This window comes from Canis aureus, chromosome X (genome assembly GCF_053574225.1).
Source record: "Canis aureus isolate CA01 chromosome X, VMU_Caureus_v.1.0, whole genome shotgun sequence".
NCBI lineage: Eukaryota > Metazoa > Chordata > Mammalia > Carnivora > Canidae > Canis > Canis aureus.
This window is the reverse complement of record NC_135649.1, coordinates 63,759,627-63,783,242: the sequence shown is the minus strand read 5'-3', so window position 1 is coordinate 63,783,242 and position 23,616 is coordinate 63,759,627. Positions and strand designations below refer to the sequence as shown.

General features: G+C 40.5%; 1 protein-coding gene across 1 annotated transcript; it reads left to right on the top strand.

Moving 5' to 3' along the window:
- The first annotated feature begins 230 nt into the window (after positions 1 to 230).
- Positions 231 to 22,156, top strand: PGK1 (phosphoglycerate kinase 1). Its single transcript, XM_077889063.1, has 11 exons — positions 231 to 404; positions 6,930 to 6,980; positions 10,346 to 10,501; positions 10,613 to 10,757; positions 14,797 to 14,900; positions 15,574 to 15,693; positions 18,843 to 18,957; positions 19,207 to 19,386; positions 20,568 to 20,745; positions 21,200 to 21,298; positions 21,673 to 22,156. The coding sequence occupies exons 1-11, from the start codon at positions 340 to 342 to the stop codon at positions 21,711 to 21,713; spliced, it is 1,254 nt and encodes a 417-aa protein (XP_077745189.1). The 5' UTR covers positions 231 to 339; the 3' UTR covers positions 21,714 to 22,156.
- The last annotated feature ends 1,460 nt before the right edge of the window (positions 22,157 to 23,616 follow it).

Below are 23,616 nucleotides of genomic sequence, written 5' to 3'. Positions count from 1 at the left end.
GTTCCCTTCTCCTCCCCCAGCCAACTCCGTGGACCGACTCCAGCTCCCGCCCTCAAGTCACAAAGGTCTTGGGCAGCTTGCTACGTGCCAGACGTGACAAATGAAAACCGCACGTCTCACCAGTGTCCTCGCAGACAGACAGTGCCTCGGAGCAATGGCAGGGTGCTGGCGCCTTTCGGCCGCGTCCAATAGCGCTGCGCGCTGAGGAAGGGGCGGGGCGGGAGGTGGGGCGGGGTGGCCCGGGCCGCTCTCTACATTCCGCACGAGGTTGTAGCGCACGCAGGCGGCTTTCTTCTCCGCTGTTTAAGCTCTCAGCCTCGCAAGCCTTCTATTGCCAAGATGTCGCTTTCTAACAAGCTGACTCTGGACAAGCTCGACGTGAAGGGCAAGCGGGTCGTCATGAGGTAATTATACACATCTGCTCTTGCTCCCTCAAGGGCTTGGCCGCAGCCTCTTCGGCCAGAGCCAAGTTGCTTCCTCCCCTGCCCAAAGTTGCTTTTAGTCGTTGGCTCGGCCCCATGGGTTCTAGGCCTGCAGAATGAGGCTTCCCACCATTGTGGCTGAGGCTTTGCCCTAGTTTTATGGTTTCTGATCTCATTTGCCTCAGCGCAGAAAGGGAGCCGTTTTTGTCCTTTGGAAGTGGATCCACCAAAGAAGGGTTCAATTCCGGGACCAGTTTTGCCCTCTTTCCTATTCCTGAATGCACTTACGTCGCCTCCAGCTCCCAGCAGGCGAGGTGGGACCTAATGCTTAGCTAGCAAATCCCTAGGCCCCAAAGAAGGGACCTTGAAAGGTCATTTGGTTTCCCTTCCCCCACCGCCCTAGATCATCCCAGATAAATGAGAAAAGGCACACATTTCAAAGGCCCCTGCACAAAAGGGTAATTTTCCCAGAAGGTGTTGACTTAGATGTTCAGGAATAGAACCTCCTAAAACATTGGGGATGGGAGGATGAGGAAGGGTGGGGCACACTGAAGGAGGCCCTGCAGAGCTTATGTAACAGGCCTCTGCATGACACCGTCGGACTACAGGCCACAGGGGTTTTCATCAGAATTGTGACACATGCTGGGTAATGGTAGAGCAGGGTGTGGGTGCTCATTCTTGCTGTTCTCCAACCTCACCTCTCAGATGGCTAGAGAAGCAGGATATTAGAAGTGAGGATGGCTATCCATGGACTTTGGGGTCTTCTACTTTGCACCTGTGGATCCCTGGTCACTTACCCACATGACTTCTCCCTTATATGCCAAAATTAGTAGTATGGTGTATGGAGCTTTTATATTTATCCTTTTTGTAATGTCTGGTATATTTGCAATTCAGGAGCAAAGTGCAGGACAGTAAGGTATGTAACTCATGGAATGACTGTTGATATACCTTGATGTAGGATCCAAGGGTGGTGCGTTCCGCGTCATAGGGCTTGCCTTGTTAGCCCTTTGCAGCCCTGTCCTTTTTGGGACGTGATTGATTGATGGACAGGCATGTGAATGGTGTGATCCAGCCCCTTTTCCAATTTGGGCTGGTTCAAGTGAGGGCATCTTTTAGATATTAACAGACACATAAAGCAGTAGGTAAGCTCCCTTTACCCAAGGCTTAAACATAGGAGGGCACGCTGAATTTCAGTACTCTGGGTACCATAAAAGTAAATGCAGCTCTACTCTTTTCTCTAATTTCATTATGGCCACTATTAGTTTGCAAGTGGCCTTCTCTGCCTTGTGGAAATAGAAGAACTCAGTAGCCAAGAGAAACACCTGGTTGTCTACATTTTCCCAAATGACCTAGGGATTTGCAATCTAGGACAAAGGATTCAAAGCCATCCTAGTATTAGAAAAGGGCTCTTCCTATTCTTTAGGTGGTCTTAAGAGACAGTATAGATTCTACGAAAAACAGTAGTCCTGGCAGTGGACTTTGGCATGCAGCTATATTTTATTTATTTCCTCCCATCTTCACTGGGCTCAAGGCTGACTGACCTTTCCAAATACATAACACTAGCCAAAAGACCAGGGGTGGAGCATCATGCTGGTCACCTTCCTACAATTGCCATCTTGGGGTTTATCTTCTCCTGGAAACTGATTTGAGTAATTAACTGGGCTGCCCAGGAGTGGGACTTGAGGTGCTTATCTTTCCTCCCTCTGGACCTGACATGAAACGACTTGCTGTCCAAGGGGTCAGAGTTTCATTTAACACAGATTAACCCTGAACCTTGAAATGATTGGCTAGTCCTGTTTTGCTGATAGAAAATTACCTGTCCAACGTCACTGAACTAGCAAATTGGTGGCTAGCTAGGCCTAGAATTTGGGTCTCTTTGGTTGCTAACCAGATCCTCTAAATATGCAACATTGTAAACAAAGACAGGCTGAAAAAAGACTGCTGAAGGTTGAGATCAATATCTGACCCCCCCCCCAATCTGGATAAATTGTGCTTATTTTGCCTGTGGACAGGAAGTTACTTTGTTCCTTGATTATTAATGTATCTCTTTTGAATACATTTTGCAGGACTTTTTGGAAGAGCCTAGTCAGCTATGCCTTTTCAGCTCAAATTTCTTTTTGTTTCAATGCCTTTACATGGTGGTTGCTGGCAGTGTTTCAGAAATGGGGCCTCCCTAGTAGTGGTTGCTTCACTGGCCTCCTCTCTTTGTCCTAGGAAAGAAAACTGATGTTAGCCTGTTAGCTGAGTCTGTGGCTCCTGCTTTGAATTGCCAAGGGAAACAGGCTGATTTGCTGAGGGAACTTTAGAAAGCCAGAAACCTCTGACTGGATAATTACCAGGTTCTACCTCCATTTTTTTTTTTTTTTTAGGATTCCAGTTGACTTTACAGCCTTTTGAGTAATCTCCCCGCTTGTATTTGCAGTATCATTTCCGGTCTTCCCCTCACAGATTGCCAGTTTTATGGGGACTTGTGAAGCACTTCCCTTTTGCTTGCTCCCTCCACCCCTGTTTTGTTTTAAACCTCACTGTTTTTCTCTAACCTGTTCTAACTTGTTAAACAACAGCTCTGATGTAGTGGAAAATATGGAGAGGAAAAACTGAGCAGAGAAAAAGTCTTAAAGACACTCATAATTCCCCAATTTTCTAGTTGGGCAGCGACACAAGGGTGGGCATGGTACTTTTGAGAGCTTTTATTTTTTTTTATTTCTTTTTATTTTTTTAAATTTTTTTTAAATTTATTTATGGTAGTCACACAGAGAGAGAGAGAGAGGCAGAGACACAGGCAGAGGGAGAAACAGGCTCCATGCACCGGGAGCCCGACGTGGGATTCGATCCAGGGTCTCCCGGATCGCGCCCTGGGCCAAAGGCAGGCGCCAAACTGCTGCGCCACCCAGGGATCCCTTTTGAGAGCTTTTAATGGGACTGGGCCTGGACCCCTGAGACGTCAGGTGACAGACTTGATATTCTTATTTTGACTAACTCTATTTTTTTTACATTTTATTTCAAAATAATTATAGATTCACAGGAAGTTGCAAAGTTAGTACAGAGAAGTCTTTGTTCACCCAATTTCCCCCAAAAGATACATCTTACAAAATTACTGTACAATATTGAAAGTAGGAAGTTGACTTTGGAATAATGTGTATAGTTCTGTGCTATGTTATCATGGGTATAGATCTGTGTAACTCCCACCACAAGTTACAAAACTGTTTTGTTTGATTACCACAAAGACCTTCTTCATTCTACCTCTTCAGAGTCATGACACCCTAACTCACTCCTCCATTCCAGCCCCTGGTAACTACTGATCTGTTTCTTGCCCCTAAAATTTTGTCATTCCAAAAATGTTACATAAGTAGAATCACAGTATATAATCTTTTGGGATTGGCTTTTTTTTCCATTCAGCTTAATACCTTTGGCTTATCCAAGTTGTTGCATGCATCAGTAGTTCATTCTTTATATTGTTGAGTAGTCCTTTATGGTATGGATGTTGCACAGTGTGTTTAGCCATTCACTCATTGAAAGACATCTAGTTTATTTCCAGTTTGGGGCTATTCTAAATAAAGCTGCTGTGAACATTGAATAGTCCTGCACAATTCTTTCTATGGACATATGCTGTCATTTCTCTTAGGTAGACATCGAGAGTAAATCACTGGGTCATATATTGAATTCCTAGACTGGTTTCCAAAGCAGGTACACTACTTTATATTCCTACCAGCAGTATGAGTGATCAGTTTTTCTGCATCTTCAGCAGTATTTGGTGTTGTCATTATTTTTTATTTCAGCCATTCTGATAGGTGTGTAATGATACCTGAGTTCATGCCTGAAGCTAAGCTTATGAGTGTTTCTGGAAAGTGGAAAAGGAAGGGGTGCATATTTTACATAGACTGGAAGAAATGGAATGTGTAGGCAAGAGCAGTGTGTTAGAGTCCTCAGAAAGGGGAAGCTAAAAAGCAAAGCTGTCTTGAGAGTCTAGGAGGTGATGAAGGGGAGTAAACCACAGGCAAAGAGACATCCAGTTCTCATCAGTAAGCTATGTCATAGCAGCTTGGATAGATGACACAGAGTCTTGAATATTTCAGCCCAAAGAATTTCCTTCCTGTACTGGCTTGGGAGTAGGGTGGCTTGTGTTCAGCCTGTTGCCATTAGCCCTTTTGACCATGGGCCTTTCTGGGAAGCTGCGAGAGGGAAAATGACACAGGTAATGGGATACTCTGTCCTCTTCAGAATGTACTTTTAAAGCTGGCAGGAGCCTTGTTCGGGATATTTAGAGAAGATGCTTAGAATCAGAATCAAGTAACCTGAAACTGAATAGAATATATTTCTTCAGAGGTATACTGCTTTTATTTTTGAATATTAAATTAAAATGTTTGAATATAGAATTATTTCCTCAACCCACATTTGGAAAGGCTGTGAGGTTTTCGATGAGGTAGGGGTTGGAGTATAGTCCTAGGGGATATAGGACATTGGTGGTCTTCTTAATAGGCCTAAGGATTTTTTAAGTGTCTGCTAGGCCTCAAGCATGGTAGCAGTCTTCTCGACTAGGTCATATCTTCCCTGTAGTCCCTTAGCATGTGACGCTAGCTGCTTTTGTAATGGTTGATCTGCCTTTTAAAACACAAATTAGATTTTGGAGAAGCATTAACATATATCATAATAGCTGCCATTTGTATGGTACTTACTGTGTAGCAGGTACTCTTCTAAGCCCTTTACAATTCAACACTAACTCATTTAATTCTCACAATAACTGTGAGATAGATGTCATCCCCATTCTGCAGATGAGAAAGAAAGCATTTAAACAGGATCTTGGCAGGCAACATTTAGACCTAACAACTAGCTATCACACATTGTTGTTTTCAGTCAGATTGAAATAGGCTGAGGTTCCAATGAGTTCAGAAGTTCAACCAGAAGTAAGGGAAAGAATTATTCGTTCTTAAAAAATGATGGAGTAATCTGGTAGGTGAAAAAGGAGAGACAGCAATAAAATATTTGCTTGTGCCATCATGATCACTTCTCTTCTAATTGCCTGTTTGTTAGGTAGGCAGGATCACATGTTCTACTCTTTCCTCTCAGTTTTCATGAAAGAAGCTATCTTATTTTTATTGTCTGTATTTTGCTTGAAGAGTACTGTGTGAACTTGGTCTTGGACGGTGAGTTTTTTCTGATCATGAGGCTCCAGGCTTTCTCTAGAAGGAATGATGCTCTGTTGATTTTTTTTATTTTCCAGTCATTTTTTTTCTTTTGAGTGATTTCAGCGAGCTTCACTAGGACCCAGAAACAGTATCAAAGGAATCAGAATCAAAATGTGTTCCTTAATTACCCCTTATCCATCCAGCTGCCATTATTAGTTACTATCGTGGCTAGGTCCACATAAAAATCCTTTTATATTCCCCAAATGAATGAGACCATATAATGTTTGTCCTTCTCCAATGGAGTTAGTTCACTCAGCATAATACCCTCCAGCTCTATCCATGTCGAAGCAAATGGTGGGTATTTGCCATTTCTAATGGCTGAGTAATATTCCATTGTATACATAAACCACATCTTCTTTATCCATTCATCTTTTGATGGACACCGAGGCTCCTTCCACAGTTTGGCTATTGTGGACATTGCTGCTATAAACATTGGGGTGCAGGTGTCCCGACGTTTCACTGCATCTGTATTTTGGGGTAAATCCCCAGCAGTGCAATTGCTGGTCGTGGTCTCATTCATTTGGAGAATATAAAAAATAATGAAAGGAAATAAAGGGGAAAGGAGAGAAAATGAGTGAAAATATCAGTGAGGATGACAGAACATGAGAGACTCCTAACTCTGGGAAACGAACGAGGGGTAGTGGAAAGGGAGGTGGGCGGGGGGTTGGGGTGACTGGGTGACAGGCACTGAGGGGGAGGCACTTGGTGGGATGAGCACTGGGTGATATGCTGTATGTTGGCAAATGGAACTCCAGTAAAAAAAAATCTTTTTAGATGGAACTGGTTTTAGCTTCCCAGGTCTTCAGGGCTAGTTCTTATGATGTTAGGTTTGTTTTTATTTTTAAAATTTTCTCTAAAGTATGAAAAACATACCTAAAAGGACACAAATCATAAGCTCAAGGAATTATCACAAAACAAACACATTTCTGTAATCACCCAGGTCAAGAAATACACGACAACCCCAGAAGGACTCTCTGATGTCCTATCCCCAGTCACTAGTCCCCCACCCCATGGCTAACCACTATCTTGACTTCTAATACCACTGATGGTGGATTTTGGACTCCCACCTTATTTGACTGGTTCATTAAAAGTACTTCTACTGGGACGCCTGGGTGGCTCAGCGTTTGAGTGTCTGCCTTTGGGTCAGGGTATGGTCCCACGGTCCTGGGATCAAGTCCCACATGGGGCTCCCTGCATGGAGCCTGTTCCTCCCTCTGCCTAAGTCTCTGCCTCTCTCTGTGTCTCTCATGAATAAATAAATTTTTTTAAAAAGTGCTTCTACTAATCTTTGAGAGAATCTGAAACTTTGTTTCTTTTTTAGAGTGGACTTCAACGTTCCTATGAAGAACAACCAGATAACAAACAACCAGAGGTAAGGTCTCTGCTAAACCTTGAGTTTCGTTTAAGATGTCGGGATCCCTGGGTGGTGCAGCGATTTGGCGCCTGCCTTTGGCCCAGCGCGCGATCCTGGAGACCCAGGATCGAATCCCACATCGGGCTCCCGGTGCATGGAGCCTGCTTCTCCCTCTGCCTGTGTCTCTGCCTCTCTCTCTCTCTCTCTCTCTCTGTGTGACTATCATAAATAAATTAAAAAATTTTTAAAAAAAAAAAAAAAAAAAAAAAAAAAAAAAAAAAGATGTCTATGTCTGGGGGTATATAGGATGAATGGTTTTCCTTTCTTACTGCAGAACTGTGGTGACTTAAGCCGTATGTTTTTGGTTTTCCACAAACCCACTATCTGGTCTGCTTTCTTACGAGAATGTAGAAATTTTAAAAAGTCATCTTAAAGTGATTTTTTTTCTCCCCATTTTTTGAAAATTTGAAGAATTTAGGGTCATGCATTTTTAAAGAATATCAAAGCTGAAGGTTACTTTGCTTCCCTTGTAAAATGAAGAACTGTGCAAGAGGATTTTTTAATACTATTAATTTTTAAGCGTACATGTATTTTTACAAGCCCCTATTCAAGATGGCCCAGATAAAATCAGTTTTTAAGAATTTTGATGTAAGGGAAAAGATTTCAGAAGTAATATTTTCTGTTAGTTAAGGCTGTTCTAAATATCTTGGCTTCAAAACCAGAAGCCACAATTTTAAGTGATAGTACTACTTTTGCTTTTGCTTTTTTACAATCTAGTAAAGAAGGTTTAACTTTAAATTTCAGATGAGGGGTTTGAGCTGGAGAGGTATGCTTTCCAATAATCTAGAGCAGTGTTGTCTAATAGAAATATAATATGAGCCACATAGAATTTAAAATTTTCTAGTTGTTAAATGAAAAAGATAAAAAGAACTGAGTGAACTTAATTTTAAGTAGTATATTTTACTTAATCCAGTAAGATCAAAATAATCATTTCAATATGTAATCAATAAAAAATTAATCAAAGGGGCATTTAACTTTTTTGGTATTAAATCTTCTAGGCCCAGAACTTTTTCAGATATTGGCCCCAGGGTAGAGTCTGGCATTTTTACCAAGTACATCCCTGCTGCAACATACTGGAAGGTCTTTGTTTTGTACAAGGCAGTGCCGATCCTTCTTGATTTTCATTATTTTCTGCAGCACACAGCAGAAAAGATTGGAAATATGCCTATCAAGGTGTTTTATGAATTAAAAGCAGAGAAGCAAAAAAATAAATACAAGTAGAGAAGCGGGTCTGAGCACATTTTTCCATTTTCAGAAATCCATGGACATAACAAAAGGAAGCATTAGAAATAATAGAACTTCCTGAAAAGGGATAGGCCTGAAGAATAATTTGGTTTCTTTGGGCAAACTTCAGACTTGATGAAGGTTTCTTCTTTATTTGGTATTAGTGAGTTATTGTATATGTCAAATAGCATAAGATACTTTAGAAAGATAACTTGGTTTTTTATTATTCCATTCTCTGCTGATCTGTCCCCTTATCAGAGACTCCTGACAACCCTATCTAAAATCCCCTTTACCACTATTCCTCAGTCATTCTTCTCTCTCTACCTTTATTTTTTCCATACCCTTATTACCACCTGATACACACAAACACACACACATACTCATATGTGTACACACATATATATGTTTATTGTTTCTCCCTCCATTAGAATTTCACTTCCATGAGAGCAGAGACAGTTTTTTTAAAGACTCAATCCCAAGTCTCCAGATCAGGCCCTGGGCTGAAGGCGGCACTAAACCTGAGCATGCTGAGCCACCTGGGCTGCCCTAGAACATAGTTTAAAGGTCATATTATCTACATTATAGTTTAACCAAAAAATTATTAAACTTCCTTTAAACATGTCAAATTTTTGTTATGAACTTGATACTAACTTTCCATTTTTGCCGGTCTTTAAAAAATTAAAATTGATAATAAGGAAAATCATTCATCTACTCAACATATATTTATTGACTGCTTCTTATTATGCCAGGTACCTTTCCCAACTCTGAGAATACAACGCTAAATAAAACAGTCTTAAAAAAAATAAAATAAAAAATAAAACAGTCTTGGAATGCCTGGGTGGCTCAGCAGTTGAGCATCTGCCTTCAGCTCAGGGCGTGATCCCAGGATCCGAGATCAAGTCCCACATCGGGCACCCTGCAAGGTGCCTGCTTCTCCCTCTGCCTATGTCTCTGCCTTTCTCTTTCTCTGTCTCTCATGAATAAATAAATAAAATAAAAAAGAACCTATGTTCTATATAATGAATTTATTTTTTCCTACAAAAAATGTGCCTTAGGATCAATAAGGTACAAAAAAGTTACTACATATTTTTAAGTTTTTCCTAAATTTCCTTTAATGGTCTCAAGATTTGGGAATTTTCAATTTCTTCCTCAGTCTTACAAGAGGATGTTTCAGGGATTCCCCAAGACACCCACATATTTGGTGATTCACTAAAAGGACTCATGGGATTTAGCATATAGTTCTCATCGCTAAAGTTTATTATTATAGCAAAAGGATGCCTGACAAGATCAGCAAGGGAAAAAGACAACACAAAATCTGGAATCCATGCATAGGCTCCAGTGCTCTCACTGCAGTAGTTGTATGCATTGTTTTTGCCCAGAGAAGCCCATAAGAGATTTGGCTCCCAAGATTTTTACTGGGTCATGAGTACCCTCTGCCTAGCAACCAACAAAATTCCAGACTATTAGAGGAAAGCAGATGTTCAGCGTAAATCACATAGTTTGTACAGTCTAGGAGCAGTGTCAGTTAGAATGGCCTGTGTCAGAGAACTGAGGGACCACTTTGGAAGCCAGGTTCTCAGACACTGGCCAAGGGACAACCTTGCAAGCAAGTCCTTCTAAACATAGCAGCTTCAGTCCTGCTAGGGTAACTCTTTTCTTTATAAGGAGCAAAACAGGGAATCCCTGGGTGGCTCAGCGGTTTAGCACCTGCCTTTAGCCCAGGGCATGATCCTGGAGTCCCGGGATCGAGTCCCACGTTGGGCTCCCTGCGTGGAGCCTGCTTCTCTTTCTCTCTCTCTCTCTCTCTCTCTCTCTCTCTCTCTGTCTTTCATGAATAAATAAAATAAAAAGAAGGACTTCCTTCACTTTAAAAAAAAATAAGGAGCAAAACATGATCGGATTGAATAATCCTAGGTAGGTTGGCATCATAATGGACTTCTTCCCCTGAACATGAACCTGAGGACCATCACTGAGTTGCCCACAGTAGATTTGAAGGAGTTTAGAGACAAAAGGGTCTTTATGTTTTACAAGGCCATAAGTAAAATTAGTTCCCACTAATTCCTAACCTTGATCTACTTGCTGTCTCTTTTTGGTTGCAGAATCAAGGCTGCCATCCCAAGTATCAAATTCTGCTTGGACAATGGAGCCAAGTCAGTTGTTCTTATGAGCCATCTGGGCCGGCCTGATGGTGTCCCCATGCCAGACAAGTATTCTTTGGGGCCAGTTGCTGTAGAACTTAAGTCTCTGCTGGGCAAGTAAGTGCCAGATTCTGAAGCTGGTGGACTCTGTGACAGGAGATGTTGTGAAGCATGTTGTTACTGGTTCTTTCAGACTGTTCAAGTATCTCCATCTACTGCTTTCCCCAGGGATGTTTTATTCTTAAAGGACTGTGTGGGCCAAGAAGTGGAGAAAGCTTGTGCTGACCCAGCTGCTGGGTCTGTCATCCTGCTGGAGAACCTTCGCTTTCATGTGGAGGAAGAAGGGAAGGGAAAAGATGCTTCTGGGAATAAGGTAGGACCTGTGACTTTTACATTATTAGAGGTGAGGAGGACAGAGTCTGTAAGAGGCTGAAGAATAGAGGTAGTTTGTATTTAGTTTTTCCTTAGACACCTTTATACTGAAAGTATAACAAAATACACACACACACACACACACACACACACACACACACATATGTGCCTTATCTTGCCTTTGGCATAGTCTTGATGCAGAGGTAGGAATCAAGTATTGCTCTCACATTTGGTGCCCTTTTGTATATATATGCATAGCTTGATGAATTAGGTCAAGGAATAGAATATTGGCTAGGATCCCAGAAGCCCTTCTCAAGCTTAAGTGTTTTGTAATATCTTTGAAAAATAAGTGAATACCATTTGGATATGAGTATTCAGTGGACATGCCTTTGCAATTGTTTCTTTGTTACCCACTTGGCCTATGATACATGAGAATTCTTTTCCTGACAGTGTGTGATAATCCTATTGAAGGGTAGGCTATGATTTCCAAGTGCTGAGAGCAGACATTCACAGGCAGTTGTGTGTGTCCATGCTATACCAGGTGTTCCTCCAGCAGAGCCAGTTAGATTGTTTTGTCAAGGCTGAACAGTTGTTCTAAGCAACAAACCCTAGTCTGTTATGGAGGGACAGTAATATTATTTAGAAGGGGAATTAACTTAATGGTTGACCTTGGTACTCTTAAAACTGTAGATGAAATGTGATATAATTGGGATTTTCATAATAAAGAATTATATGAGCAGAAAACATACTTTCCGAAATCAAGTGGAAAGGGGGACTAGGGACTATATGGGAAAATTGATTGTAGTTGGGTAAATGATGGTCATGATGGTATTGCCTTGGATTTAAGACATTTTTTTATGAAGTGTAAAGCATTTTTTTGAATTCTCTTTAGGATAAGGAAGTGCAGGTATTGTCATCATTTCGTAAAGAAATGTAAGTCTCAGAAAGGCAGTCATTTTACTGAAATTAGAGGCAGTGGTGCTGTTGCTTGGCTTTATATATAGCTCAGTCCATTAGATCAAATTTTATCTATAATGGGCCAGACAATAAATATTTTAGGCTTTGTAGGCCATACAGTCCAAACTGTAGATGGTCTCTGTTGGAACGCCTAAACTTTTGCTATTGTCCTGCAAAAGTGAACATAGGAAAAAACCACTCAAAACAAATAAAAAAGAGCAACCATAGATAATCTACAAAATAGATTACTGTGACCTGACAACCAGAATTCAAATATTAAATGACAAAACTGGCTCTTTGAGGATGATTTAGAATTTGCCTATTGGTAGCCTATTGGTAGAGTGAAGCTGAAGTTATCCTTTAGAACTTTCCACTCTTAAGGTTTTAGTGTCTTGGGGGAAGAAGATTCTCTAAGGCTAGTATCTCAGTCTCCTGTTGTACTTCTGGTGTTTCCTTTTTTTTTTTTTTGAGAAAGTATATTTTATTTTGATTTTGATGAATACAGACAAATGAGGCCTCCCAAAACGTGTTTCTGTTATATTACCACTAGCAGTATAAGAGGGCCTTTTCCCCATATCTCATATTGCCAGTGTTTAATATTTTTCATGTATAGCACTCCCCCAAATGGTATGTCACTGTGGTTTTAATTTGCATTTCTTTCATCTAGTATTTACACACCTGCTAATATAGACAGAAATATCTGTGTGTGTGTGTGTGTGTGTGCATGTGCATGTGTGTGTGTGAAGGAGTGGGAGGAAAGAACGGAAGGGAGCATGTGAGGTTCAGAGGCTAGGTCTGGAAGTAGTACCTCACGTTTATTTGTTCATCTACATTTCTTTTTTTTATTTTTTTTTAATTTTTAAAATAAATTTATTTTTTATTGCTGTTCAATTTGCCAACATATAGAATAACACCCAGTGCTCATCCCATCAAGTGCCTCTCTTCAGTGCCTGTCACCCAGTCACCCCCACCCCCGCCCACCTCCCCTAGTTCATTTCCCAGAGTTAGGAGTCTCTCATGTTCTGTCTCCCTCCCTGATATTTCCCACTCATTTTTTTCTACTTCTGGTGTTTCTTTTTTTTTTTTTTTAATTTTTATTTATTTATGATAGTCACAGAGAGAGAGGCAGAGACACAGGCAGAGGGAGAAGCAGGCTCCATGCACCGGGAGCCTGACGTGGGATTCGATCCCGGGTCTCCAGGATCGCGCCCTGGGCCAAAGGCAGGCGCCAAACCGCTGCGCCACCCAGGGATCCCTACTTCTGGTGTTTCTTAAGGTCATTGGAGTACCTGCTTTCAAGCAGTTTCTTTTCTTAGCACCTCAGGGCCTAGTTTTGCCTTATCTTGCCTTTGGCATAGTCTTGGTACAGTAGAAGGAGTCAAGTAATGATCTCAAATTTGGTGCCCTTTTAGAGTGAAACTCGCACAGATTCTAGGACTTAGAAATGGTAGCAAACTGAGGCAAAACTTATTCAGGAAATGATGAACTAACAGTGCTAGTTTATGACTTTTTTAGTTAATTAACTTTACATTTAGTGTCCAGTGACTTTTGATGCATGAAATTTCAAGAGCCAGTAATAAGTTCAAAAATTAAAAAAAAAAAAAAGGACATAATGTTTTTCCTTTTCCCAGTGTGCTCACATTAGTTTTTGAGGAACATTTTCTTCTAGTTATTGACAGATCTGAATGAAAAAACGCTATGAAATGAAAAATGGATTCAGATTATTACTTTCTATAGTGCCTTTTTCATAAAGAGCTTCAATTTGCTCCCTTTTTCCTTAGAAAATTCTTAGGGGTTATCATGCCTTTTTAATAGATGGGGAAGATTTCGGGGACAGAGATCACTTGCCAAACGTTACACAGCAAATTAGTGTTAGAGTTGGGCCTAGAATCCAGGTGTCCTGCCATTTGGACAGTATTTTCATTACTACACAGATTATCTTCCAGTCACTAGTGGCAGATGATACTCCATTCCAGAAAGACTTTGTGGGTTCTATAGTTGTTTTACTTTTAGTATTAGTTCCCCTGCATTCTTTGGGTCATTAGAGGAAAGCCCCTGTTCTTTGTGGCAGTCTCCTTCACCTTGAAACAGGAGGATGTGAGTGGGTGTTGACTAAAATGAACGAACACCTGTCCTGAACTGTGTATTCTTCTGTGCCATGTCCCCTTGTGCATCTCTGCTTGGTTTATTTCTGGAGATTCTTTGTTCATCCTGCCATCCTACTTTATGTTTTGTTGGGGGGGATCCTGAATAATAAGCTGATAACTTATGTCAAAGCCATAATGTTTTACTTCTACTTTTTGTTTCTTTTTTGTAGAAGGGTATTTCTTGTTTTCTTAGAGGCCTAACTTCTAGGGAAGGTTATATAGAATACTCTCTTTTAATATATGTAAAATGCTTCTGAGGTCCTTTTCTGTGTCATGTTTCCTGCCTTCTCTGTTCCAGCTTCATGAAAAAGGTGTGTGAGGGCCTCTTTTCCTTTCCCATAGAAAGGCCTTGGTAGCTAGAAGCTTGAATCAGGTATAATTCCAACTTTTGCAAGGAGAATATGTTAAAATGAGGATATGAGTCAAGATAAGGAAAGGAAAAGATAATCAGAATCTTATTTTAGGAGTTTGGGAGAGGCCAGTGGGTGGGATATGATTAGCCTCGTGTGATTAGCAGTTAAGCCATGGTTTAGGAATCTTAAATTTGCAATTTGAGGCAAGATGAAGGAGAGCAGAATGAAGAAGTGACCAAAAGACCTGGAATATTGGAAGATTTTTTTTTCTGAGAGACACAGAGAGAGAGGCAGAGACATAAGCAGAGGCAGGGAACCTGATGCCGGACTCTATGCCAGGACCCCCAGGGTCATGCTCTGAACCGAAGGCAGACGCTCAACCACTGAGGCACCCACACGCCTCAAGACCCGGAATATTTGGAAGAAGAAATAGATCCTGTTGTTAGCTGTGAAAATTGCTGTCCTGCCAACTCCGGGTCTTTAGAGATATTCAAGAGGACTCTTGGTATGAAATGTTTTTACAATTGTCTTTGGAGCCATCAACATTTTCTGTGTTTTTTTTTTCCCATTTTTTTTCCTGCAGGTTAAAGCTGAGTCAGCCAAAATAGAAGCCTTCCGAGCTTCACTTTCCAAGCTAGGAGATGTCTATGTCAATGATGCTTTTGGCACTGCTCACCGAGCCCACAGGTACCAAGAGTCTTTTGATGTTGAGCTAGGAGCAGTATTCCTCTATTTACTCAAGCAGCCCAAGTTCTGGGTTGTTTTTGGAGAATTCTGTATTATATAGAATGATGAATTATATGAAACATCATCCTTTCAGCTTCTCTCTCTAATTGGAGCTGCCAGTTAGACTGTGATTCTTTTTGAGTATGCTTGGTCCTTATTTTTTTGAGGAAATAAAAGTAAAATGTGTTGAGAATTGTGGAGCTTTTTGTCAAGCTTCAGGAAGAGATTGCTCTTAGGATACTTCAGGTAGAGTCCTCCCTTTGTTAACATTGTAGGATCAGAATCTTGTCATTAGGAAGCAAGTTGAGGAATCTTCTCCTGTTGTCATCAATTGGCTGATTGTTTAATATAGACTTGAAGACTATTAATTGGGTATCTTAAATTCTACTTAAGATTGTTGCTTTTTACTTGTTCCCCTTGTCCCTACTCTTTTATTTTATTTATTTAATTATTTTTGTCCCTACTCTTTTAGTCAAAAACCTCATCTTATACCTGTTTTTGTTGCAGTTTACGGATGAAAACTGTGGTCTCCTGGAATCTCAGAAGTGAAAGTATTTCAGTGATGAGATGGCTTCTAGAATTGGGAGAATTGGTAAGGATTTACCAAAATTTAAATGTCTCTGGTCTTTTCTAGCTCCATGGTGGGAGTCAGTCTGCCACAGAAGGCCGGAGGTTTCTTGATGAAGAAGGAGCTGAACTACTTTGCCAAGGCCTTGGAATGCCCAGAGCGACCCTTCCTGGCCATCCTGGGCGGGTATGAAGGACTCTTAAGATCATGCTTTAGTGTATTTGCATGGTAGTAGCCTATGACTTGGGTGGTTTATTATAGTCAGAAAGCATAATCAAACTGAGTAAGTGAGATTTTATTTCTTTTAAGATTTTATTTATTTATTCTTGAGAGACACAGATAGGCAGAGACATAGGTAAAGGGAGAAGCAGGTTCCCTACAGGGAACCTGATGTGGGACTTAATCCCAGGTCTTGAGCCAAAGGCAGATGCTCAACAATTGAGCCACCCAGGTGCCCAATGAGGAGAATTTAATAAAGGGACTATCTATAAATGTGTGGGTAGGGTTCAGGGATACAAGAGTCCCTTGATGCAGTCCATGCAGGTCAGCCTCCTGGGACAAAACAGGGACAAGAAGGATAGTAAGTGTTTTTGGAAGGAATAATGGGAAAGATTCACCATAGGTGCTTACCTAAATTTTTGAAGCACTTGAGCCTTTCACATACATAAAGTCTGGCAAGAGTAACTATGAACATTTCCTCACATGTATTTAATATATCATTTAGAGCTTATTTCTCCAGATTATATATCTTTTTATATTTTTTCCTGTGGGAAAGTGTATCATGTGGATAATGGTACTCTAATGGCTTAGAGTAGAAATTTTGAGAATTGCGGGTTAAGAACCTAGGAAGATAAATTTTAGAGTGGGGACAGGGACCTTAGTACTGCTTGGATAAGAGAACTTCTTGTCACTTGGCCTGGCTATCTAGGTAGCACCCTCTTTATGGCTGAATGCCACTGACCCTTCTATAATTATGTTTTTTTTTTCCCATGGGATTGAACACACTCAGCATTTTCCTATGATAGCTGACTGGAGTTGGGTGTCAATTTCAGGTAGCATAGTTATTCTTCAGACTTCATGAGTCCAGTTTCAGGGTTCTAAAAATAATTCAGGCGGGTACAGGTTGTTATCTGTATTCTAGAAGCATTACTCCTCTTGTGTACTGTGTAATAAGGTCACACTCATCTTCTATGGAGATGAGGATTTGAGCTGATTTTTGTTTTCCATTTTTCTTGTAGATCTGGAGTATGGAAGTGAGTACCACTTAGTGATTATGATTAGGTTTTAGGCTCAGCCTGAAATAGCTGTTTTGGAGAAGTTGATGTAGAGGTTATTTTTTATTTTATTTTATTTTATTTTTGCCAACTCTTTCTTCCAGTGTAGTCTTCTTAGACCTTTAACAGTTTTGGGGGAAATTTTACATTTTATTAAGTCATTACTGTGGAAACACTGAAGCATGTATAGAAGTTGAGAGAACAGTATAAGCCCCCAGATACCTAAACCCTGTTTGAATAATTACTGACATTTTTGTCAGGAGTACTTTATTTATTCATGAGACACACACACACACACACAGAGAGAGAGAGAGAGAGAGAGAGAGAGAGAGAGAGAGAGGCAGAGACATAGGCAGAGGTAGAAGCAGGCTCCATGCAGGAAGCCAGGTGTGGGACTTGATCCTGGGACTCCAGGATCACGCCCTGGGCCAAAGGCAGGCGCTAAACCGCTGAGCCACCCAGGGATCCCTATCAGGAGTATTTGTAAGCAAGTCTTAGACATATAATTTCACTTAGTAGTTCTGTATGTATCTCATAACTGATAAAGAGATTCTTTTTAAATAACCATCATGTTCTATCTAACACAATTTAACACTTTTGTTAGTGTCATCTAACATTTAGCCTGTACTCAGAAGTTCTTTGTCATCTCAGAAATGTCTTTTCATAGTTGGCTTGGTTGAATAAGGATCCAGATGAAGTTCATGCATTGTATTTGGTTGTTAGGCATTTTCTATTCTGTAATAGTCCCCCTTTTCTTATTTTCATTCCATTGATTTGTTGAAGAAGCAGGGCATGTGAGCTGTAGAATGTCTATCCCACATTTTTTTAAAGATTTATTTATTAGAGCATGAGTATGTTCACAGGCAAGAGGGTCAGAAAGAGAGGGAGAGAGATCTGAAGCAGACTGTGCTGAGTGTGGAGCCCAACACTGGACTTGATCTCATGACCCTGAGATCGTGACCTGAGCCAAAACCAAGACTACTTAACTGACTGCCACCCAGGCACCCTGAGTTGTGGGACAGTTTTGAGTGGGCTCAGGGATCCCATGATTAGCAGTCTTGCTCAGGTATAATTATCTGTCTTGACTGTGGTTTCTGTGTGGAGAGTAGGGGCAAAATAGATGTATTTGGGTCTCACGGTTTCTTTAGACAATAGTAGGTCTTCTAAGTCCTTTTTGTCTAGGATTGCACCTCTAAGAGATTTTCTTAGAAACAGATGGGCCTTTTGGTTGAAGAAACATGGGGCAAAGTTAGCCAGTATGTTTTTTTCTTCCAAGTTTTTATTTAAAATTATTTTCTTCTAAGTTTTTATTTAAATTCCAGTTAGCTAACATACAGTGTAATATTAGTTTCAGGTGTAGGATTTAATGATTCATCACTTACATGCAACACCCAGTTCTCATCATGTGTGCCCTCCTTCATACCCATCACTCAATCCATCCCCTTACCCACTTCCCTTCTAGCAACCCTCATTTGTTCTCTGTAGTTAAGAGTCTGTTTTATGGTTTGTCTCTCTTTTTTCCCCTATGTTCATTTGTTTTTCTTAAATTCCACATATATGTGAAATCATATTGTATTTATCTTTATCTGATTTATTTCATTTAGCATAGTACTTTCTAGCTCCATCCATATGATTGCAAATGGCAAGATTTCATACTTTTTATGGCTAAGTAATATTCCATTGTGTGTGTACACACATATACATACTCCACAACTTTATCCATTCATCAGTCAGTGGACATTGGGCTCTTTCCATAATTTGGCTATTGTTGATAATGTGGCTATAAATATTGGGGTGCATGTATCCCTTTGAATCAGTATTTTTGTGTACTTTGGGTAAATACCTAGTAGTACAATTGCTGGATCATAGGGTAGTTCTATTTTTAACTTTTTGAGGAACTTCCATACTATTTTCCTGTGTAGTTAGCCAATACTTTTGTAACTTGTGGGACATTTCTCTGTTCCTATGCCTTGATATAAAAACTCAGGCACTATGTAATATCACTTCCTTAGTCCATCATTTGTTCTTTTGGTGATGATTATTGATTGCTTTCCCTCCTAGAGCTAAAGTTGCAGACAAGATCCAGCTGATCAGTAATATGCTGGACAAAGTCAATGAGATGATTATTGGTGGTGGAATGGCTTTTACCTTCCTGAAGGTGCTCAACAACATGGAGGTAGGAAACCGATGCCAAGTGGATGTGAAATGGCTCTCCATGAGAAATATCAGGTTATGTAAATTTAAAAAGAAAGTCAGCTTCTGATGTGAGCCCTCAAAACTCCTATTCTTACTTATTTTGGAAAGTTGATATCTTTTGTCTTGGAATTTTTTCTTTATACTGTGTTGTATCTTATTCCTGTCTCCTTTGTGAGGTAATCATGTTCTTAGTATAGAGGCTGATCTTTATCTTGGCTCCCTTGTATAGATTGGCACTTCTCTGTTTGATGAAGAGGGAGCCAAGATCGTCAAAGACCTGATGTCCAAAGCTGAGAAGAATGGTGTGAAAATTACCTTGCCAGTTGACTTTGTCACTGCTGAAAAGTTTGATGAGCATGCCAAGATTGGCCAAGCCACTGTGGCCTCTGGCATACCTGCTGGCTGGATGGTGAGTCACTTTGGGTGGGTTGGTAGTACAAGTGAACAAAAACATTTTTATTTCATTCATTCTTTCATTCAACCAACCAGCAAGGATTTTAAAAGAATCTCTACGGGAGATCTCGGTCAGAGAGGGCTCCAGATGTAGCATTGAGGCCTTCTTCAAGAGGGAATCTGAGGGGGAAAAGCATGATTGCCTCTGTCTTCATCAGTAATGTGGGGGCAAAACCATTTTTTGTTTCTTTTATTTAATGTTTGTTAAATACTTAACTATGTGCTGGGGTTGGTGCTATGTACTTTCATGATTTGGGCTGTTCTGGATTATGTTGTTACCTAGAAAGCTGTATAAGAACTCTAATGAAAACCTTAAGATAGCAGAAATATGCTGATTATAAACAGGGAAAAAATGTATGTGTATAATAAAGACTAAATATTTGGCTGCAATGTCATGTACATATTGTCGTTTTAATAGCTGTATAAAACTGTCATGTTGATATACTAGTTTGCTTATTTTCCTCTTATTAAGCATGTGGGCATTATTTTGTTCAGTGTTTCTCAAAGTGTGGTTCCAAGAAGAGCATCAGCAGCATTTTGGAACTTAAAAAACATAGGTTTCTGGGCCCTATCCCAGTCTTACTGAATTGGAAACTGGGTGTTGGACCCAGCAATTTTTTGCTATAACAAGCCCTTCTGGTGATTCTGACACATGCCAAAGTTTGAGAACCACTGAGTCTAGATAATTGTTTCTCAACCTTGGCACTGTTGATGTCTCAGATAGTTGTGGGGAGCCGTCCTCCACATTGCAGGATGTTGAGCAGCATCCCTGACTCTGTCTCCTATATGTCAGTAGAACTTGACCTCCCTCCTCAAATTGTGACAACCACCATATCCCCAGACATTGCTACGGGACCCCTGGGGAGGGGTAGAATTAACCCTAGGTTAAAACTACTGACTTAGTTCTTCACAGTCATAAATAGTGTGGTTAAAAATGTTTTAATCTGAGGTTTTCCCTTCCATTTTATCGTTCATAACGGACATGAGCAGGTTTATAATTTTAAGGACTGAGGGGTATTTTTTGGTTCTACAAGAAACTCTAGTGTTCAACCTTGAGTTCAGGTCTTGGTGGACGTGGTGATTACTCCTCTAAGAAGCTTTTCTTGGTAGCTCATCTTTTTTAACTCTGCCCCTTAGGGCTTGGACTGTGGTCCTGAGAGCAGCAAGAAATATGCTGAGGCAGTTGCTCGGGCTAAGCAGATCGTGTGGAATGGACCTGTGGGTGTATTTGAATGGGAAGCTTTTGCCCAAGGAACCAAAGCCCTCATGGATGAGGTGGTGAAAGCCACTGCTAGGGGCTGCATCACCATCATAGGTAAAGGGTCCTTTACAAAGTTAATGCCAGTGTAATCTGGCAGAATTCTGATCAGAGGAAAGTTGAAGGGAGATAATCAACTTTTATTGGGTTTCTTGGTGCCAGATGAATCTTAAGAGCTGAACGGATGTACAATTCATGGAGGGCCTTCTTAATGAGATGGAGTTGGGGATTCATCATCTACCTTTTGGGCTTAAGAGCATACTGCCTTAGGATGCTTGGGTGGTTCAATGGTTGAGCCTCAGGGCATGGGTTCTGGAATCCCAGGATCAAGTCCTACATCGGGGTCCCCTTGAGAAGCCTGCTTCTCCTTCTGCCTATGTCTCTGCCTCTCTGTCTCTCATGAATAAATAAATACAATCTTTAAAAAAGAGAGCATACTGTCATATAGTTTGGTGCCAGTCCTTTTTAATTTTTTCTTTTCTCTCCTTTTAACTTTGCTTTCATTCAACAGGTGGTGGAGACACTGCCACTTGCTGTGCCAAATGGAACACAGAGGATAAAGTCAGCCATGTGAGCACTGGGGGTGGTGCGAGTTTAGAACTCTTGGAAGGTGAGATTCTTCCTGTTATTTGACTTGTTGGGGGAAAGGTTGGGGTGATGCAGTGACAGGTGGGTAGAATGGAGTGGAGATCGTACGTTGTATTATCATTAGTGTTCATTATTATCTGGGCAGTACAAATGGAGGAACTTCAGATAATTTTCTTGGCATCAATTTTGTGTGGGGAGGGGCATAGAGGAAGACTTATTCCAGAGAGGTTATACTCAAGTAGACCTGGGACCCAAGATGTAAAAGTCACCCAAGTCTTGGTCATATATTCTAAGGAAGAGCAGACATATTATAGGGATGTATTATTGGGAAGATAGGCGTATCTGGCTCAGTGGGTCTTACAGTAATGCTGTCTATGTGTGCTCTCTCAAAAACAGGTAAAGTCCTTCCTGGGGTGGATGCTCTCAGCAGTGTTTAGTACTTTCCTGCCTTTTGGTTCCTGTGCACAGTCCCTAAGTCAACCTAGCACTTGCTGCATCTCTCCTTGGCATTAGCTAAAATCTTCCCTCACGTCAAGATTCAGCTAGTGGCCAAGAGATGCAGTACCAGGAACCCTTAAACAGGCGCACAGCATCTCAGCTCCTCTTTACTGCACCCTGGATTTGCCTACATTCTTCAGGATCCCATTTGAATTTCTTAGTGACTAAACCATTGTGCATTCTAGAGTGCATATATTTATATTTTGCCTGTTAGAAGAAAATGAGCTGTGTTGGCTTTTCTTTTTGAAGTAGCTTATTCTGATTATAGCTGTGTCATTGTTTCACTACTCAGTATGGAAATAAGATGAAATTCCAATTGTAGGTAGGTAGGAAGACAAAGTTGGTGATCTATTAAATCAATAAAAGTATCCACTGAAACGGATTTTTTTTTTCCTGTTATACTTTGTCAGGGTGAGAACAGAATCTCGAGAAATCTGTCAAATCAGCTACTTTCTGAATGCAAAAAATGGGACAGCATTGGTGGGGGTGGTAGGGGAGATTAGATAAACGTCTACTCTTTTACTGAGGTCCTACTTTATGGCACATAATGTGACATGTGCTTTATTTTAGGTTTTATTTTTATCTGTTACACATGACCATAGTTTAAAAAGTTCAGGCTTACAACAACAAAATATAGGCTTCAGCCCATTCCTCCCATTTGTGATTCCCATTCCCCAGAGATGACTGCTTTTTACCTCTTAGCATTTTTGGGTTTTTACCTCCATGTTCCTAAGTAACAAACTTTTAATTTCTTGATTTTTCTAAAAAGCTATTTATTACTTTAACACATGGGAAGATTTAGCTCTCTTATAGCCTCTGTTCCACATATACTTGCCCTTCTTCATTTGCCCAGTATAGTCTTATTACAATCTTAGATTAGATCAATAGAGTATATTGTGATTAAAAGTATTCACAGCTGAGCTATGTTGTATGATATGATCGTGTTATGTACCTTTTTATTTTCTTTGGTGTTAGTAAGTTTTGAAGTTTTCTTTTTTTTCTATGTACTTCTTCATTCCCAGTATGTTCAAATTTATAAGTCTGTTCATTTTTATTAGAGATAATCCCTCCTGGAGTCCTTTGTGCTTCCACTGCAATTTGCCCTGGCTGCCTTCTAAGTTTGCTGTATAGCTGTTGCTCTGGGATTTCCTTTCTGAAGAAATCACTTTGGGGTAACCCTGTTGGGGATTCCTTTTACCTCCTGTGTTGGATCTCCCCTTTCCTGGATCCCTCCCCTACCCTCTTGGTTTATTTTCCTTTTTGTGACACATAAGACTACTAGCTTCCTGAGAAAGAATACCTGGGAGGCAAGATTTTTGAGACCTTCTATGTCTGAACATATCTTTATTCAACCCCCTAATACTTGCTTGTTTGGCTATATGTAGAATGTCCACCTACATATCAGTTTCTCAGACTTGAAGGCTTTGCTTTATTGTCATTGCTTAAAATCTAATGACATTCTACACTTGATCTTAGCTAAAAGGCTGAGAAGTGATTTCTTTTTTATTTTATTTTTTAAATATAATCATCTCTTTTTATTTTAAATTCAGTTTGTCAACATATAGTATAACACCCAGTGCTCATCTCATCATGCACCCTCCTTAATGCCCGTCACCCAGTTACCCCAACCCCTCACCCACCTCCCCTCTGCAACCCTTTGTTTCCCAGAGTTAGGAGTCTTCCTCTCTATATTATTCCCTACTCAGTTTCCCTCCTTTCCCTTTTGGTCCCTTTCACTATTATTTATATTCCACATATGAGTGACACCATATGATAATTGTCTTTGAGAAGTGATTCTAATGTCATTCTGATTCGTTTGTCCTTGTAACTTTCCCTTCCTTT

What these genes read in the sequence shown, in the direction of transcription:
- PGK1 (XM_077889063.1), top strand. Translation starts at nt 340, where the DNA reads ATGTCGCTTTCTAACAAGCTGACTCTGGACAAGCTCGACGTGAAGGGC. An exon ending in CAGATAACAAACAACCAGAG is followed by an intron (nt 6,981 to 10,345) that starts GTAAGGTCTCTG and finishes TTTTGGTTGCAG; the next exon opens with AATCAAGGCTGCCATCCCAA. An exon ending in AGGTGCTCAACAACATGGAG is followed by an intron (nt 18,958 to 19,206) that starts GTAGGAAACCGA and finishes TCCCTTGTATAG; the next exon opens with ATTGGCACTTCTCTGTTTGA.